At 53.3% G+C, this 18510-nt stretch overlaps 2 protein-coding genes and 1 long non-coding RNA gene across 11 annotated transcripts in view; 2 read left to right on the top strand and 1 right to left on the bottom strand.

Annotated features, from left to right (window-relative positions):
• Positions 1–296: 296 nt before the first annotated feature.
• On the top strand, positions 297–9785 carry DMAP1 (DNA methyltransferase 1 associated protein 1). Of its 2 annotated transcripts, none has more exons than XM_065914452.1 (11): positions 297–424; positions 555–704; positions 1226–1317; positions 1565–1760; positions 7199–7357; positions 7473–7640; positions 7916–8101; positions 8202–8273; positions 8575–8647; positions 8791–9086; positions 9314–9785. In XM_065914452.1, exons 2-11 carry the CDS (start codon positions 600–602, stop codon positions 9371–9373), a joined length of 1407 nt encoding a protein of 468 aa, XP_065770524.1. In that variant the 5' UTR covers positions 297–424; positions 555–599; the 3' UTR covers positions 9374–9785. The 2 variants fall into 2 exon arrangements, with proteins under 2 accessions (XP_065770524.1, XP_065770533.1); XM_065914461.1 differs by having other exon boundaries at positions 306–372.
• Positions 9786–9887: 102 nt separating this feature from the next.
• The window catches only part of ERI3 (ERI1 exoribonuclease family member 3), a 128777-nt gene continuing 120154 nt past the window's right edge, over positions 9888–18510 (bottom strand). For all 8 annotated transcript variants that reach the window (XM_065914494.1, XM_065914518.1, XM_065914473.1 and 5 more), the window contains one exon: positions 9888–10413. In XM_065914494.1, coding sequence (XP_065770566.1) covers positions 10331–10413 — 83 coding nt within the window. In that variant the 3' untranslated portion in view covers positions 9888–10330. The remainder of the gene's footprint in view (positions 10414–18510) is intronic.
• On the top strand, positions 12954–15737 carry LOC136152958 (uncharacterized). Its single transcript, XR_010660303.1, has 3 exons — positions 12954–13282; positions 13383–13455; positions 14616–15737. It is a non-coding gene; the product is annotated as an uncharacterized lncRNA (long non-coding RNA).

The following is an 18510-nucleotide window of genomic DNA, read 5'->3' as shown; positions in this document are numbered from 1 at the left end:
CTACGCAGGTACCATGACAGTTTTCACTTTGAAGAAACGAGTGCAGAGAAATTAAGCGACTTCCAAGGTCACAAAGCTGTGCACTCCTTTTTCATTGTGCGATGGCGCAACGCAGAGAGAAATGCCAACGCAGAGGGAAAATGCCAGAACCCCAGGCAGTCCAAGAAACCGGCAAGCTCCTGGGAGACATGGTGGATTACAGGCTCTGAGCGGCCAGTAGTTTTCATACTGGGTTGCCAGCCGGCTTGCTTTCCGCTTAGCACAGACCGGAAGCGTTCCTGTCGGCCACGTTTCTAGCTCGCACGACCGGAAGTTTCTGTCCGCGGCTTTGAGGAGATAGTGGAGCCGCTGGGCCACAGCCGGGAACCCTAGGTGTGGAGGCTCTGAGACTTAGGAGACAGCTGGGGCCGTTGGGGAGACTCAGGTGACGGGACACTGGCGGGGTCCCGACCTGACCCTGGGCCACTGTCGTGCCCGCGGCCCGCCTCCTCACCCCTCCCCCACTTGGGGCTGAAGTGGCTCCGCCTCCTGATCTGAGCCTGGTCCCTCTTCAGGCACTGACCCTTGACCTCGGGGCGCTCCCCCATCCTTTGGGCGCGATGGCTACAGGCGCGGATGTCCGGGACATTCTAGAACTCGGGGGTCCAGAGGGAGATGCAGCCTCTGGGACCATCAGCAAGAAGGACATTATCAATCCGGACAAGGTAGCAGTGGTGCCTGGGAGTTGGGTAGCGGGAGTGAAGTGGTGAGGGGGAGTGACAACAGAAGATGGGTGCCACACTGGAGTGAGACGGGCGGTAAAAGATGTGACACAACGGGATAGAGAGCATGTGTCACCTTGGTGAGGTGGGACGGAGGAGGGGGACACCCGTGGAAAGTGGTGGGAACCAAGAAGGTGTGACACGTGTAGGAGAGGACCTGGAGAGTGTGACGCTTGTGTGGGATATTGGGGGGAGGGGCATCAAATCAGGGTGACCGTGCTGAGATACTGGAAAAGTATCTTCTCCTCTGACAGGTTAGAGGTGTGGTGGGGAATGACCCGCTCAGACCCAGGTGCCCCTCGAGTCAGTTTCTGTAGCTTCAGAGTGTGTCATGATGTGTCATAGTGTGAATGTGTGTCGCTGTACCTGTAGATGCTGGTTAGTTCAGGGATTGAGCTAGGCTAAAGAATTTTCAGGAAAGGGAGTCTAGGCTGTGGTTCCTCTCCTGTGGTTTCCCTCCCCAGAAAAAGTCCAAGAAGTCCTCGGAGACACTGACCTTCAAGAGGCCCGAGGGCATGCACCGGGAGGTCTATGCACTGCTCTACTCTGACAAGAAGCAAGTATTAGAACCCCAGGGCCCCAGGCTTAGGCCCCTGACCAACCTGCCTGTCCCTAACTCCTGATTTTCCCGGCCAGTTTCCTCCCCACCCAGGGCTCTTGCCTGCCTGGTAGGATGCAGGAGCTTGGGTGTCACTCCAGGATGTGACTTCCTTGCTCTAGGGTAGATCAGCAGTCTGGGTTTAAAGGCTCTCTTCACACCTTCTGACTCTATAATCTCTCACCTCCTTAAACCCTGCTCCCAGGGATGCACCCCCACTGCTACCCAGTGACACTGGTCAAGGCTACCGCACAGTGAAGGCCAAGTTGGGCTCCAAGAAGGTGCGGCCCTGGAAGTGGATGCCATTCACCAACCCAGCCCGCAAGGATGGAGCCATGTTCTTCCACTGGCGAAGGGCAGCAGAGGAGGGCAAGGACTACCCCTTCGCCAGGTTCAATAAGGTGAGCCACCACTGTGGGGACATAGGCCAAGGGTGTGCCCACTTACTCTGAGCCACATGCCTGAGCTCTCCAGTCTCCTGGTTGTCTCCAGAGGCACTCTCAGACCAGGTCTTGACCATGTTTGCTCACTCAGCCCTTGGGACACATGCCTTCAGGGTCTTCTCTGCCCATGGGACCCTGTCCTCTCCTAGCCCTGCTCTGATTTTTGATGTGCTGCCTTGGCCTTTCAGTTGTTGCTATTCTTCAGAGCTATGTCCTAGGTGCTCTACTCTCCTCACTCTCTACTTTCTCCCTAGTGTGTCTCATTTACAACATGATCTCAGTTACCCTCTGTATGTTACTAACCCCAGCTTAATATCTCCAGTCCGGAGCAGCAGTTCCCATATATCCAGTCATTTGCTTACCTCTCTCCCTAAAGGCCCCACAGGCACTTCAGATCAAGTGGATTCCCGTGAGCAGAACTTCCTATCTTCCCTCTGTTCCCCACCCCTAAACCTGTTCCCCGCATCAGTGAATGACACCACCATCCACCCAGTTACCCAAACCAGAAATTTGGGACTCATCCTTAACTAATCCTCCTCCTTTAGCACTCATATTATTTCAATCAACAACAGGACAAAGAAAGTAGGGAAGACATACAACAAATGTGGAAACAAATAAGTTGGATTCTTTCAGATAGGAGCAATCAATAAAATGAAACCAGGATATGAAATGAGATAAAGAGTGAACTTGTAGATGTAGGGGAGGCCTAATTTAGTTAGCGTGGTCAGGGAGGGCCTCTCTGAGAAGCTGGGATTTGAGCTAGACCTCAGTGATACATCTCATCATGAGGCCTGCTTATGGTTTCTGTAATAAATGACATCTGCCTATCTCCTTCATTCTCTGTACCAGCAGCCTCGTCCACGCTGATTTATCTCTGGTTTAGATGACTGAGGCTCAGATGGAGCAGGGCCCCACCCAGACTCACCCAGCCAGTGAGAAACAGAGCTGGGCTAGGCTAAGATTCTCTCGGCCATTGTTTCAGCCACTGCACAATACGGACCCCAGTCCCTGCAGCTTGGAGCAGCCTCGTCTTTGAGCCTGATAGCCCAAGGGGCTTATAGCTGGACTCCCAAGCCCTGACTTCTTTCCCCTCAGCCAGTACATCCACTTGCACCTGGACACGTTCCCCTGAATGGCTCACAGGCTTCTCAGACTCAGCATGTCCAGGTGTGACCCATCATTCTCTCCCACACCCCCAAATTGTTTTTTCTCCACCTCACCACCATCTTAGGCCCCTCAGGTCCAGTGGAGGGAGAGGCTGGAGATGTAAGAGTGAAAAGGGATATCCAAGAGGTAAGAGGTTTGAGGTGGGGGAGGAAAGGTTAACGAGACAATTCAAGGTGAAGACAAAAGAATGTTCATTTTGTGTTTTGTAAATATTACTCCATGCCAGGAGTTCCCTTGTGGCTCAGTGGTAAAGAATCCACCTGCCAGTGCAGGAGATGCAGGTTCGATCCCTGGCCTGGGAAGATACCCTGGAGAAGGAAATGGCAACCCATTCCAGTATTCTTGCCTGAGAAATTCCATGCACAGAGGAGCCTGATGGGCTAGAGTTCATGGGGTTGCAAGAGTTGGCTATGACTTAGCAACTAAACTATATATGTGTGTGTATATATATAGATATATATAGAAAATTATTCTTTTCCGTTTTAGGTTGTTACAAGTTAATTGAATATAGTTCCCTGTGTTATGCAGTAAGGCCTTTTTTATCTGTTTTATATATGGTAGTTTGTATCTGCTAATCCCAAATTCCTAATTTATTCTGCCCCCATCCCCATTTGGGAACCGTAAATGTGTTTCCTGTGTATGTGAGTCTATTTCTGTTTTGTAAATAAGCTCGTGTGTATCATATTTGGATTCCACGTATAGTGATATCATATGATCTTTGTCTTTCTCTGTCTGACCTCTCTGGTTGCATCTGTGTTGCTGCAGATGGCATTATCCATGTTTCTATGCGGCAGAGCAGTACTCCACTGTGTGTACACACCAGCTCTCCTTACCTCTTCACTCTCAGCGGGCATGTAGGCTGCTTCCATGTCTCGGCTATTGTGAATAGTGCTGCTGTGAACAGAGGGTGCATGTATCTTTGAAATTAGAGTTTTCTCCAGATAGCTGCCCAGGCGTGGGATTCTGGGCCCTGAAGTATTGAATTGACTCTTAAAGGATATCACCAGGTAATAGTAGGAAAGAAGTACAGTCACTTGTTCAGGCGGAGGCGTCATTGTGAGCAAAGACATAAATAAAAACCAGTCATGTGTATGGGATGCTGTGGGAATTTCCCTGTTGATGAAGCCTGAAGTCCAGGACAGAACATGGTGGGAGAAGAGGCCTGAGAGGCTGGCAGGGCTGGGTCAGGCAGGGCTTGGCAGCCAGACTTAGGAATGGGCTTTGTGCTGATGTCTTTGGGGAGCCACTAGTAGGTTTTAAGTAGAATGGTCAAGATCAGATTTGAATTTTAGAAAGATTGTGCTGATTATGGGTGGAGAATGAAGCTGAAGTAAAGTAAACTAACCATCTTCCTGCCAATGCTGCTCATTCCTGGGGTCACGCTTTCAGTCTGTGACTCTCCAGCCGGTTTCTTGCTCAAGCCAGCAACATAGGAGTTACCTGTGACAGCATCTTCCCTCACCCCTTACAGCCAGTTGTCACAACCTGTGATGTTTAAAGCCTCTCAAATCTTTGCCCTTTTCTTTACCTTCTGCCACTGCTGCTTTATTTCAGGCCTCTTCACTTCCTACCTGGGTTATTTCTTAAACCTGCCAGTTGGTCTCCCAAGCTCATAGTTCACCCCCTGCCTTCACTGTTGCCAGGGTGGTCATTGTAGAAGAGAATCATGACCATCTCACTCCTCTCTTTAAAACTAACCTTTCTGGCTCCCATCACCCACAGGATGAATTCCAGACTCCTTAGTGGGCGCATAGGCCTGCAGCAGCTCACCTCTGCTGACTCTCCAGGCTCTCTCAGGCCTTTCCCTGTCTTGCCCTTTTCTTGTTCCCTTAATGTGTCCTGATGCTTCAGGGCATTTCTCTCTCATCACTGTTTACGTGGTCCCCCTGCTTAGGATTCTCTCTACTGCATTCCCTCACCAGTTCACTGCTATTATACTTAACGTTAGGACTGAACCAGGCCTCATTTATCTCTTCCCTGTCAACCTTGTCCCAGGCTGAATCAGGTGTCACTCATTACATCGTAGGCATACCTTTGTCATCAATTTTGCCTCACTGTACTAAATTAGTTTTGCAGCTGGACTGTCAGCTCTGAGAAGGTAAGGCCCATCTTACTCAGCATTGTGTCCCTAGCATAGGTCTAACAGGCCCATGATATTAATAAATATCTGCTGATCTCTCTTGCTTGACTGTGAACTTCTTTTTATTTTTATGGCTGTGCTATGTGGCTTGTGGGATCTTAGTTCCCCAACCAGGATTCAAACCTGGGCCCCAGCAGTGAAAGTGCCAACTCCTAACCTTTGGACCACCAGCGAGTTCCCTGATCATGAGCTTCTTGAGAACAGAACCAGCTACACTATTCCTGAGTATATTTTTTTAATTAAATGAAATTAAAATGCATAGGAGGGATACCTAACCAACTGCAGAGAGATCAGAAAGATGAGAAGTTATCTAGGTAGAAGGAATGTGGAAGTGAGAAGGCATTTCAGGCAAGAATAACAAGGGCTGAGGGGGAGAGCCTGGTATATTCCAGTAACTGCTAGTCGCTAGGCTGGAACTTAGGGTCCGTGAAGGACAGTGGCTGCAGAGGGAGGCCAGGTCACTCACCGTGTGGTCACTGGTTGGTACAATAAGTATTCATTGATACCTACAGTGTGCAGGTCCTGTGCTGAACCCAGAAGGTAGGAAGTGGTCCAGACAACCCTTGCTCTTGGCAAGTTTGAAAATTATCTAGAAGGCACTTTAAAAGTATCAGGGAGCCTTTGAGGGGTTTCATAAAGGATGGTTGGGTAACATCAGTTACATATGCTAGAAAAGTGCTTTTCAAATTATCTGTGATAAAGGACATTTTTAAAAATTTCCCCAATTCATCAGAGACTACTAAAGATAGTAAAATTATAAGACAAGACAAAATATCAGTCCGTATCTTCTAAGTTATTTAGCAGCATATGATGCTGTAAAATTGTTGTAAAGCTTTCTAAACGCTTACTCTCATTTCTGTACTTACTGTAGACCAGGTTTGCAGCAGCACTGGTCCAAAGGCTGCCCTTTAGCAGTGTCAGAGAGGTCTCATCTTGGCTGCAGATGGAGAATTGCCCGGAAGAGGATTAAATGGAGGCAGAGAGACCAGTGGGGAGGCTGTATCTCTATCCAGGCAAGGAGGTAGTGATGGTCTGGACACGGGCATGACAGTGGAGAATTGGGAGGTAAAAGCCACAGATTTGGGAAAGAGGAAGGGTTCAAGGGTAAAGGTAGGAATTAAAGATGCCTTCTAGGGTTCTGGCTTGGGTGATGCCAACATTGCGATCTGGACTGGAGGAGATAGAAGTTTAAGGGAGCACAGTGAGCTCAGTACTGAACATACTAAAATTTTTTATTGAGGTATAACTGCTATATATATATATATAAAAGCTTCAGTTTAGAACATAATGATCCCCTATTTGTATATATTGTGAAATGGTCACCCCAGTAAATCTAGTTAACATGCATCACCTGAACATATTGAGTTTGAGATGTATGTAGGACCTTCAGTAGGAAATGTCCAAGAGGCTGCTGGACATAAGGGTTTTGAGAGCCATTGTGGTCTTTGATTAAGAAACTTCCCTGGTCCAGCCTAGCACTGTCTCCTTCCTGGGGTCTCTGACTGACAGACCCAGCCCATGGTGGTGCTGTTTCCCCTGAGGGAGGTCTGGGGGACAGGGCATGGGGGTTGGGATGGGGGTTTATGTTGGGAGTAGGATTCAGGTGCCTTTTCTATAGGGATTTAACGTTGGCCAGCTTGGGGAGCTGCAAGTCCCCTTGTCACCACTGGGTGGCAGGAGTGCTTCAGACAAGTGTTCCCTGCTAGGGGCTCCTGGGCCTTTCTCTGAAACTTAGCCATCTGCCCTGCTCCTACCATTGGACTCTACAGACACACTTACCCGTGGACCCCTGACCTTAACCATGGGGTCAGGAGCATGTGTTTTGTGCAGTTGGTCCTGGAGTGGATCCAGAGGTGGCGACAGTCCTGGAGCCTGCCAGGGCCTTTGGTCAAGCTGTCAGTTTCTCTCCTTGCTCTGGAAACATCATCTCCAGGGGTCCTGTGCAGGGTCCCAGGCAGAGGACTTGCTTTTGTCCAGCGCAGGGACTGGCAATAAACAGGAGGGACTGTGGTCATGGGGCTACAGCTTGTAGGACGTGCCGTGACGCGGGCATGTCCCCTGTCCCCCTCCCCACCCCCCACGCCTGTAGACAGTGCAGGTGCCTGTGTACTCAGAGCAGGAGTACCAGCTCTACCTTCATGACGACGCTTGGACAAAGGCAGAAACCGACCACCTCTTTGACCTCAGCCGCCGCTTTGACCTACGTTTTGTTGTTATCCATGACCGGTATGACCACCAGCAGTTCAAGGTGAGCTGGTGCCGTGTATTTGCATGTGTGCCCAACACTCAGGCCCGACAGGCCACTATCTTCATGCCTTCCTTTTCACACACATTTGTCTCTCTCTTTCCATGTCTGTCCTCAGAAGCGTTCTGTGGAGGACTTGAAGGAGCGGTACTACCACATCTGTGCCAAGCTTGCCAACGTGCGGGCCGTGCCAGGCACAGACCTCAAGATACCAGTATTTGACGCTGGGCACGAGCGACGGCGGAAGGAACAGCTGGAGCGTCTCTATAACCGGACCCCAGAGCAGGTCAGCCCCGAGTCCCACAGAATCTTCTCCAGGCCCTGAGACCCCCTGACCACTGCCTCCATCCTCCACGCCCTCAGCTCCCCTACCGCCCCCGCCCCGACCCCATCCAGTCCCACCCCTCACCAGCCACCCTCCCTGCTCTCCATAGCCCTCCCCTCCCTCACGACCCCCTGCTGCTCAGAGTCCTTCACAGACAGCCCAGCACCCCTCTGTCTCCCTGTCTCCCCTCGTTGCCCCTTGAGTTTCACACTCCTCTCAGCATCTCTCTTGCCCAGGTGGCGGAGGAGGAGTACCTGCTGCAGGAGCTGCGCAAGATTGAGGCCCGGAAGAAGGAGCGGGAGAAGCGCAGCCAGGACCTGCAGAAGCTGATCACAGCGGCAGACACCACTGCCGAGCAGCGGCGCACGGAACGCAAGGCCCCCAAGAAGAAGCTCCCCCAGAAAAAGGAGGCTGAGAAGCCGGTGTGGAGACTTAAGCCAGCCCAGCTTAGGGTGGGGGTCTGGGACTGACATTGGGTCCTCTCCCCGTGACACCCTGGTCTCCACAACTACTCTTCCTCAGGCTGTTCCTGAGACGGCAGGCATCAAGTTCCCAGACTTCAAGTCTGCAGGCGTCACATTGCGGAGCCAGCGGGTACGTGAGTCACCTTCTTCACTGTGTCTGGGCCCTCGGCTCTACAGCCTCAATACTGTAGGCCGGGGGCCTAGAGCAGGTGGAGGCGGACACACCAGGATCTCAAGGGGACGCCAGGCTGAGCTCACAGCTTTCAGCCTGTTCTGCTCACTGCTTGTTTCCTTCTGTGACCCAGAGCTGCCTCTAGGGGTTACCTTCTCTTCCGGCCCTCCCCACCCCCCCAATTCCTTTTATCTCTTTCATTCTAAACTGCTTGTCGGGAGAGGATCCCGCTTGAGCTGAGCTGCCTGGGTCATTGCAGATGAAGCTGCCCAGCTCTGTGGGACAGAAGAAGATCAAGGCCCTGGAACAGATGCTGCTGGAGCTGGGTGTGGGTGAGTGTGGAGGCTGGGCCCCTCAGGAGGGACCTTCCACCAACTCCCGCCCCCCCCCAGGCGTGGTTGTGGATGAAGGCCGGGCAGTAGGGGATAGTTCTTGCTGCTGGCCTCCCACCACTGCGCCTCCTACCCGCCCGTAGAGCTGAGCCCGACGCCCACGGAGGAGCTGGTGCACATGTTCAATGAGCTGCGGAGCGACCTTGTGCTGCTCTACGAGCTCAAGCAGGCCTGTGCCAACTGCGAGTACGAACTGCAGATGCTGCGGCACCGGCACGAGGCGCTGGCGCGGGCCGGGGTGCTGGGCGGCCCCACCACCCCGGCCTCGGGCCCGGCCCCGGCCCCGGCGGAGCCAGCGGCGTCTGAACCTGGTCTCGGCTCCGACCTCAGCAAGGACGCCATCATCGATGTGGTGGGCGCACCCCTCACGCCCAATTCGGTAAGAGGCTGGACTGACCAGGAGAGCTGCAGCTGGCCCTGCTAGTGAGCACATGCACGTGCATGCATGGGCCCCGCCCCCTGTAGTGCCCGAAACAGGGGTCATCACTCTGAGGGGTTCTGAGAATGAGTGGGTGGCCAGTGGGCGTCACCTTCCTGACTCAGAGTATGAAGCATATGCACCAAACCCGAGTCCAGCCACTGACTCAGTACCTTGTGTCTCCTCAGAGGAAGCGGCGGGAATCAGCCTCCAGCTCCTCTTCTGTGAAGAAAGCCAAGAAGCCATGAGAGGCCCACGGGGTGTGGGACGCTGCTGTGTAAATAGAGCTGCTGAGCTGGACTGGGCTGCCTCCTTTTCCTTCTCATCACTTGTGACGCCCCTGGCTGGGAGGGTGGCCAGGAGGGGTGGCCCTGGGGCTTGCCTGCGCTGAGGCCCTTGGCAGCCCTTTAACCACTGACCAGCTCCCCCACCTCCTGTATCTGGGAACACCCATCGTTCTACACTCAGGTTGGAATCGCTCCTTGGCCTTTTGGCTAAGATCAAGTGTACACTCAGGTTGGTTCGCACACAGCAACGACTGTACATCCCAGCTGCTTCTGACACAGCCTCGTGCTCAGTCCATCCCCGCTGCTCTGTGTGCATGCAGAGAGGGTCTCAGGTACTCCACTGATGCCAGCTTTACATACTGGTGGCCTTGAGCACAGGGCGGCCTGGTGCATGTGCTGTCCCCCCCACACATCCAGATGCCGTCAGGCCTGGCACCACCTGGTCCACGTCCACACACACACACACACCCAGGGCCTCATTTCCCCGACTTTATTCAGTGGCACGTTCACAGCGGGGACGGGGGCAGACACAAGGTGGGGCCTGATCTGTCCTGGAGCCCTGGGGGCACCACACACCATGCACTACAGATGGGAGGGGGCACAGGGGGGCTCGGTGGCCCCGGCAGAAGCCTGTGTACTGGGAGGAGGCGGTGAGGAGGAGGTCCCCCAGCCCAGGCCCACAGTGGGAGGGGCTGATACTGGGCTGAGGTGGAGAGGTGGGGGCAGGGGCACAAAGTGTCTGTTCCAGAGGGGCCGAGGAGCCAGGCCTTACCCAGGGCAGAAGCCCACGGGGCGGGCTGGGGGACACTCTGGACTCAGAGCTGTGCCACTCCCCCTTTGCCCCTCTGGTGAGGGAGAGGAAGGTTCTGGGCTGGGCCAAGCAGCTACCCTGTCCTGCCCCATCCCATCCTCGGCCAGTCAGAACGGCTTTGACGTCTGCTTGAAGATGAAGCCTCGATAGGCGAGTGTCTTCATGATGTTGGCAATGTTCTTGCAGTCATCTAAAAGGAGGGAGAGGAGACAGTTAGGTGGGCCCCAGATCCTTCCCCTGTGGGCCCACAGGTGCTCCTAAACAGTATCGTGGGAAGCAGTATCTGATTCAGAAGCCAAAGGCTCTAAACCAGGGGGTCCTATCCCCAGGTGGCAGCATCTCCAGCTTCAGGTTGGGTCGGCAGGAAGCCTGGTCTCAGGGCCTCTCAGTCCCATAATTCATGCTGGAAATTGGCCGGCGTGTCCCGCCCGGCCCCAGCGGTGATGTATGGGCGCCGTCGCAGTAAGAAAAAGGCAGAGTAAATGTGTAATTTCTCCCTTGACGGCCCCCGGCCGCTGGGTGATCCTTCTTGTTGCCGCCGCGTGGGGACGGCCCGTCCGCCACACTCCGTCTTCCCGCCACCCGCCTTGATGTCTCCATTTCATTACTGTGCGGCCATTCATCACGCCCACGGCCAGGGTGACTTTGCCGGCACTTGCGTGTGTGTGGGAGACGCAGCCCAGGACATAATCACTGGTGACAAGGCACGAGCCTTGGCACTTCCAGTCGGGGCCCCAGGCTCACATGCTCCAGCAGCAGCTGCCTGGGTGCCGGGTTCTGTGTAGCCCTGGCCGGCAGAGAAGGGCCAGGTCTGTGGTCCTCTCAGGCCCTGGCCGGCAGCCCGTGGAGCTCAGCCCAAGCTCTCCTCCCCAGGCAGGCTTCAGACCCTGACTCTGGCAGTACCTCAGATTAAAGACATGTGCGCCTGTCAGACCCTGGCGGCAGTGTCCTCGGTATTGATTCCCATGAGAAACTCCACGGTGAAAACCATCCCAAACCCCAGATGCGGGCAGCCACAGGCGCAGGTGCTCCTGGAGCCTCAGTGTCATGGTCAGGGACCAGGACTTCCTTCACCACCCCCTCCCACATCCCCCATAGGTGCTCACACAACTGGGACCTCAGCTGCCACAGCCCTTACAAGATGGATGCTAGGACTGCAGAAGTATTGGACGTCGATGTCACCATCAGGTGTGGGGGGGTGGTAAGGTCAAGGTGGGGTCAGGAGGCCCTGTATCTGTCAAGGACCAACCCCTTCCAGTGAGCTCCCAGCCTCTCCTTGCCAGGATCTTAGACTGGGAAAGGGGACCGACCAGAGTGAGGATGACTGTGGGAGTGGGGCAAGTCTGGTCAGGCCAAGCCTTATGCCATCAGCTGGACCCCAGCTCTGCAGACCCTGCACAGGGCAGACACGTCACACAAGGTCCTATTTCTCAGAGCTCAAAATGAATGTAGCCAGCTGGGGTGGATGTGGGCACAGACAGGTGACCCCAGGCATTTGGGAAGCCATGAAGGCTGGTCTGAGGCAGAACAGTGCGAAGACAGATGGGTGGGTAGTGGCGGCCATGGCAACTCCAGACGTGACCCATCCCTGTGGTTTATGGGCCGGACACGCACCCCGCTCAGCTGCCGCCCCGTCATTTGTCTCCCTTAGTGTATACGCCGAGTCTGGGGAGGTAGGGGGTGGGGGGAGGGGGCTGTGACAGGAGGAGCCAGGCAGTCGGGGGAAGGGGAATGGAACAGGAACGGCTGTGCAGGCGGGGCGGGTGTGGGAGTGGGACAGAAAGGCCTTACAATAGGGTCCAGGAGCTGTGGTTGACAGGGTGATTTTCTTCCCAGGTAAATCTGGCCTTGTCAGGGCACCTCCAGTCCTTCCTGTCTCTGACACTCTGGGGACCATGGCCACTGTGCATATTAAGAATAAGTCCCCTCGTTATCTGCAATTACCCAGCGGCCACACACCTCATTTCTTCCAGCAGAAAAGAAAATTAGTTTTCTATTGACTTCATCTGGCTCCTCCCTCGTTGCTGGACAAATCGCTCAATCTGCCTCCCCTGGCCTAAGTGAATGTGCCCAGCCCCTCCCCCCAGGCCACCGGCCATCCAGTGGGCAAGCACTGACCTGTGCCTGGTCTGGGGCTGGGCGAAGGTCCACGCGCCCCAGTCTCAGCCCTGACCTCTCCTCACTCTACACCCCGGAGGGGTTCATCCACATCCCGAGCTCCAGCTACTCCTGAAAACTGCCTCCTGAGCTCCAGACCACAAATCCAGACACCTCAGGAACATCTAGATCCACAGACAAACTAAATGGCCAGCCGTGAGCTAGTTTCCTCCCCCCAGCTCCTTCACTCTCCTGTGTTCTCCATCACAGTGAATGGCACCCCGAAATGTCCCAGAAGAAATCCAATTCAAGCCTGGCATCCTGCCTTCTCCCCCAGTCCAATACAAAGAGACCCATGAACTGCAGGCTTTGTCGTCGTCCTCTGTCTCATCTTCTTCCCTTCACTCTGGCACCACCTCCCAGTCCAGAACCCAGCATCTCCTGCCCTTCCGACAGCAGCGGCTTCTCTTTCTCCCCTTTAATCCATTCTCTCACAGCCAGAGTGATCTTTCTTACACAAATCTGATCACAGTCCTTTTCTCCTTAAATCTCTTCAGTGGCTTCCCTGCCCTGAAGTCCACACACTCATTAGACTTCAAGGTTAAAGCCCTGCAAAACCGGATCCCTGCTCTCTCTGGTCTCACCCCTGCCGCGCTCTACCCTTAACCCCCGGATTCCAGCCCCAAGGGGCCACTTACTGTTTTCTGACAATGACAAAGTAGGTTTTGGAGTCAGACCTGTTTCTAGTCTTAACTTCGCTCGTTGGCTGTTGCCCTGTGGCAACTGCCAAGTTTCCCCAAACTTTAGGTTCGCTGGAGTGATAAGAGGTGCTACCTGAGTGTTATGGGAGGAATCAGCGAGTGAAACCACCACATGTCTGCACATGCTTTATGTTTGGAATATCTCCTCTCTTGATGGGAAGGCAAGGATGCTAGTTTTCAGGATGGTCCAGTGGTGAGAAGGTGTGTACTGTACAATCTGTGGCATAGGTGACTTAGGGGCCTTGGTGAAACCACTTATCACTCAGGCCACAAACTCTTAACTACTGACTTCCTCCACCAGGGATTCCAGAGTCTAACTTGTTGCAACTGGTCTATCATAATGAAGAGAGACCCAGAGTGGGCTCATCCAGCAGGTCAGTACTATTGCAGTTTTGGGCTTCCAGCTCTGGAAGGTGACCGAAGAGTCAGCACTCCACTGATCAGCACAGACACAAATCTGGGCTTTTAATAGTAAATTCAGATAGAGCTCTGGGTGAGCCTGATAACAACATGGCCTCCCAGAAAGTCGTCGGCTCGAAGCCCTGGGTCAGCAGTCCCACCTTGTGGCCCATCACTGAGCAACTGGGAACAGCCTGAGGCTGTTCTGGGGGGTCAAGAGCAGGGAAACTTGTGCCCACACCGGAGGCTTCTAAGAGTAGATCTTCCTCACTTCCAAATTCTAAAAGACTAATGTGTTTTTATGTTCCTGCAGGATCAACTTGTGACAAGACTGCCCTCATCTTTTGGGGGGCATTAACATTTTTAATGTTGGAATTAATTCTTAATGTTTTTATATTGCCAAGGCTGTAATGGGGGGGGGGGGGGGCTAGTTGCATATATCCCTCAAAGGTGAGTAGGGTCAGCACTTAACAGGATGAGCTTGCTGGCTGGGCCCAAGGGTAGTCAAATACCTGCTTGGCAAGGGAGCTGCTAGTGGAGGGTGGCTCAGATCGCTCAGGACAGCCTGTGAAAATTAACACAGAGCAGCCCCCTGCGGCTGACACGCTCCATCTGGGAACTGAAAGAGAACAGGATGCAAAGCCTGGGCCAGGGCCACCCTCAGGAGGGAAGGGGCCCCAGGAAGCTCTTGGAGGGCCATCTATTCACACACTCATTCATTCAGCAAATACACCGACACCTCCTGTGTGCCAGGCGCACAGACCCGTGCTGGGCCACAGCCTCAGACCCTGGAGCTCCCTGCCCTCGAGGAACTTCAGAGACTGCACCTACAATGCTATGAGAAAAGCAGGCACCATAAAGGGCACTTTATTCAGTCCAAGGATCAGGAGATGCTTCCTGGGAGGAAATTAAAAATGCAGAGGAGGCTAGCCAGCAAGGTGGGGAGGTATTCTCGGCACAGTGAACAGCACAGGCACACTTTCACAGGGGAAATGTGGAGTGTCCCCCCAAATTTAAGATGAGCAGATGGTGGGTGGGGGTGATGAGGAAGCAGCCAGGTCATCACTGGCCGGCTAGAGGAACCCCTGCAGAGCCCCGCATGCCAAACTAAGGAGCTTTAATTTCTTTTTTCTAGGAATGATGGTGAAGATACATGTTTGAGGAGCATGACAGGCTCTGATTTGAGTTTCAGAATTATCTTTTGAGGCCTGGAGGGGTCCTGGAGGACTGACCAGAAGGCAGAGACACCAGCTAGCAGACTGTACTATGTATTTCTGGTCCAAGTCAGAAACAGTGAGCCAGAACAAGGCCAGTGATGGAGATGAAGGTGGAGAGATAATGGTCATGTGGAGAAGCAGATGGAGGCAAGAGATTTTTAGGAAACAGAATGAGCAAGACTTAACGAGGGGACTGGGAGGGCTGGAGGAGGCACAAGTCTAAGATCTAAGTACTACTCACTGTAATAAGGCAAACAGGAGAAAGTACAGGTTTAGGTCAGTGGTGAACTCAGCTTCAGATGTATTAAGCCTTGAGACTTCTATGGGGCAACTAAACTTTTTGGGGACCACATTTCTTTTATGGCTTTTGGGCATTGTAGCTTGCTTAAACAGGCCTTCCCTATCCCAGTGTTACTAGAAAACTATCATATATTTTCATCTAATACTTTGTTTATAAAAACTTTGACTTTTTAGTCTGCCTGGAATTTATTTTTGTATGCGGTGAGTAGAAGATCTAACTTGCTTTTTCCCCTAGTGGCTAGCCAGCTGTCTTATCACCACTGACTGAACTGTCCACACCTGCCCCACACTTTTGAAATGATCCCTCTATCATATATACAATTTCCATATGTGGATCTGTCAGAGCCAGGAAAGAGAATGAACATGAAATGATCAAAGAGGCAAATCATATTGAGAGGATACCCGGAGCAGAAGGGTACCAAGCTGCTGACCTCACGAGGCCGTGAGGCCTAAAGGAAGACTCAGACACAACCTGGGGTCCCCTGCCTAAAACACTCAGCGTGGCGACACCCTGTATGAGTGAGCTCCAGGGGCCGGGGGGGAAGGGCCGGAGCACACAGCGCAGGGACCCACAAGATGGGTGGAGGGAACAGCGCCAGGAGCAGGAACCACGACAAAGACGACGGCAAGAACCTGGCACAGGTCAACATTCTAGACCTCATCCTGTCTCTGCCTCCTTCTGCTAGGACGTCTTGGCCACAGCATGCCTGAGCACAAAGGGTCAGTGTGACTGCCAGAGCAAATTCGTTCCCAGCCCCACGTGGGACGTACTTACTCTAAAAAGTTATTCGCTGCTTATCTGAAACCCTAACTTAACTGGCATACTATGTTTTTATTGCTAAATTGGCGGCTGGGTGCAGTTCAGGGTACAACAGCAAATGGGAGCTCAGAAGACGAGGAGGCCAAGGCAGGGAATGCAGGACTAAGCCAGCAGGGGGCCCCTGTGTACCCCTAGATTCTGGGTTCGAATCCAGACTCCACCACTGGACAACTGTGTGAACACGTGCAGCTTACTGTACTTTATTTAACCTCTCTGTTTCAGATTCTTCTCTAAAATGGGAATAATAATGATAATTATAGCAACTACTTCCCTCAAAGGGTTGTTAAAAAGATGAAATGAGTTTTTATTTGTGAAGTGCTTAAAACAGTGACTGGGTTAATTATTAGTAGTAGTATTGGTAGTGTTATTCCAATAGTATCCAATGATAATATTGTTATTCCAACAGAAAGACTCTGCCATTCCCCAACTCCCATTCCTTGTCCCAGACACAGCCCACACAGTCCCCTGGACCCACAGACAGGGTGACCTTGGCCCACTGGAAAACCCCCACCCCAGACACAGATTTCCTTCTCCCCACCAACACGGCTCCTGCAGCTCCCTCCCCTCCCCCCAGACAGGGCCCTCTTAGCCTCAACTCCAAAGTGACCCCTTCTTCCAGCCCCGCCCCCCACAACCCCCCTCCACCCCACCGAGGTGCCTGGAGGTGCCACAGGGCTGATGGTGAAGGATGACGGTGGTTCCACAATAAGGGGAAAAGGCAATTTCATCTTGATTAGCAGGCGATTTCTCTCTCCGTAATAAGCGCGCTCCAAATAATTAGCGTGTTTTACGTAATAATGAAATTACAGAAATGCAGTCCACTTATTCAAACAACTCACCATTACCATATTTTTAAATATTAGACTTAATTAGAGTTTATCACTTCAGAGAAGTATGCGGACCGAAGATGTTTTTAAAAAAATCCTCATAAAGTGTTTATTAAGCGCTGGTAAAGCTGGGATAATGATGTGTTTGGAAATTAAGGCAATCAAACACTTACCGCCGCTCCTGGAGGCCGGGCATGGAAATGAGGCCATTACACGCCCATTACCCGCCAGCTCGCAGCCACTTGGGGGGCGGGGAGAGGATGCGCCTGGCCGAGAGGGCACAGTGCCTGGAAACGCCTGTGCCAACAGCCCGAGACAGCCTGACCAGTAAGCACAGAATCACTTGTAGGCCACTGACATGTGGCCACCAGGAGCCTGACTCAGACTTGGCCAGGCAGATGACGGGACAGGTCCCAAACGCCAAAGGCACCCAAGACTAACCTGGGTCCAGACTCCCAGGCCTGGCAGGACACATCAACTCCATTCAAACCCCAGTGGAGTGTGGGGACAGGCGCCCCCATCGGGCAGCCAGAGGTCAATGAAGAGAGGCAGAAGCAAGGAAGCTGCAGACCCAGGTGTCCTCTCCCAATTCCAGGCCACAGAGGAAGGGGAGCTGCAGTGGGAGAGAAGGGTCTAGGAGGAAGTGGAGGACTGAGTCAGGGGCCAGGCTCAGGAACGCACCTGGGGACAGACCCGGATCGGGCAAAGTAGGCAAGAAGGGTGGCGGGAGAGAGGGGCGGGTGGCTCCAGGCCCCATTTATCCCGGTGAATAACTAATTCCAGAATTTATAGTGCTGGGTTTTTGTTCTGTGGCCATTTATATCTGCGAGGGGAGGAAATGAAGAGGCAGCGCGGACGCCACATCTTTCTGTGTTATTGCTTGTCTGCCATTTGCAAATCATTATTAATTGTGGGCCCTGGTGGCGGGCCGGGCGGGGGCCGGGCCGGGTACATCCACATAGCTCTTCATCAAGGACCCCAGCCGCTGCCCCAGAGAGCCAATTACCCCGCCCTGATTGGGATCAGATAAAGAGGGAATTTTTACAAATTAGGGAATAAATAGAATTTCCACACAGGGCGCGGGCAGGACCTGAGAGGCTGTAATGAAAAACCATCCGTCACCATCAGCGCGGGCTGGGCACACCAGCCCCGGCACTCCCTCCCTCTGTGGGCCCGCCCGCTCAGGGGCCCAGGCGTACAGGTCTAAGGACACCCCAAAGCCCTCCGAGGCCTGGGAGCAGGGAAAGGAGTTCCCACTGGGGCGTATGTACACCCTTCAGGCCCAGCTCTGACACTATCCCTGTTGCCTCATCCTTTCCCTGTCTGCCTCTCCCTCAGGGTCTTGACAGGAGGAGACTGAGGCAGTCCTGAGTTGGGGACCATGGGGCAGAGACCACATCCACGCCCCTCCAGCTATGGCAGCCCCAGGGCAGAGCCCCAGCCCCGTGGACCAGTCACTCTGGGCTCCCATTAGCGCTCCTCCCCTTGGATCATTAAATATGTATATCTTATTACACGCCTTGTTAGAGTATCGAGCTCTATTGACTGATGATAAATCCTGAGCCTCGTCCTGGCCATAAATTTATCTGGAGATGATGAAGACTCAATAATCTAGTCAGGCAGATAATATCATCGGGCCTTAAAAAAGATCATTACATTATATGTCAGAATTAAAAGTGAAATACGCCGTAGTAACAGGGCGGCTGCTCTGGCCATTACAATGGGTGCCCGCCTCCCCCCACTCGTCCCCAGACAAGACCCCACCAGGGTAGAGGGGCCAAGAATCCTCACCTTCCTCTTGGCTCTGGACACCATGGCTACAAGTGCTTGATAACCTAAGGCCAAGTGAAGAAGGCCTGGGGTGGG

This window comes from Muntiacus reevesi, chromosome 1 (assembly GCF_963930625.1).
Source record: "Muntiacus reevesi chromosome 1, mMunRee1.1, whole genome shotgun sequence".
Taxonomy (NCBI): domain Eukaryota; kingdom Metazoa; phylum Chordata; class Mammalia; order Artiodactyla; family Cervidae; genus Muntiacus; species Muntiacus reevesi.
The sequence above is the reverse complement of the archived record's forward strand: the minus strand, read 5'-3'. Positions and strand labels throughout refer to the sequence as shown.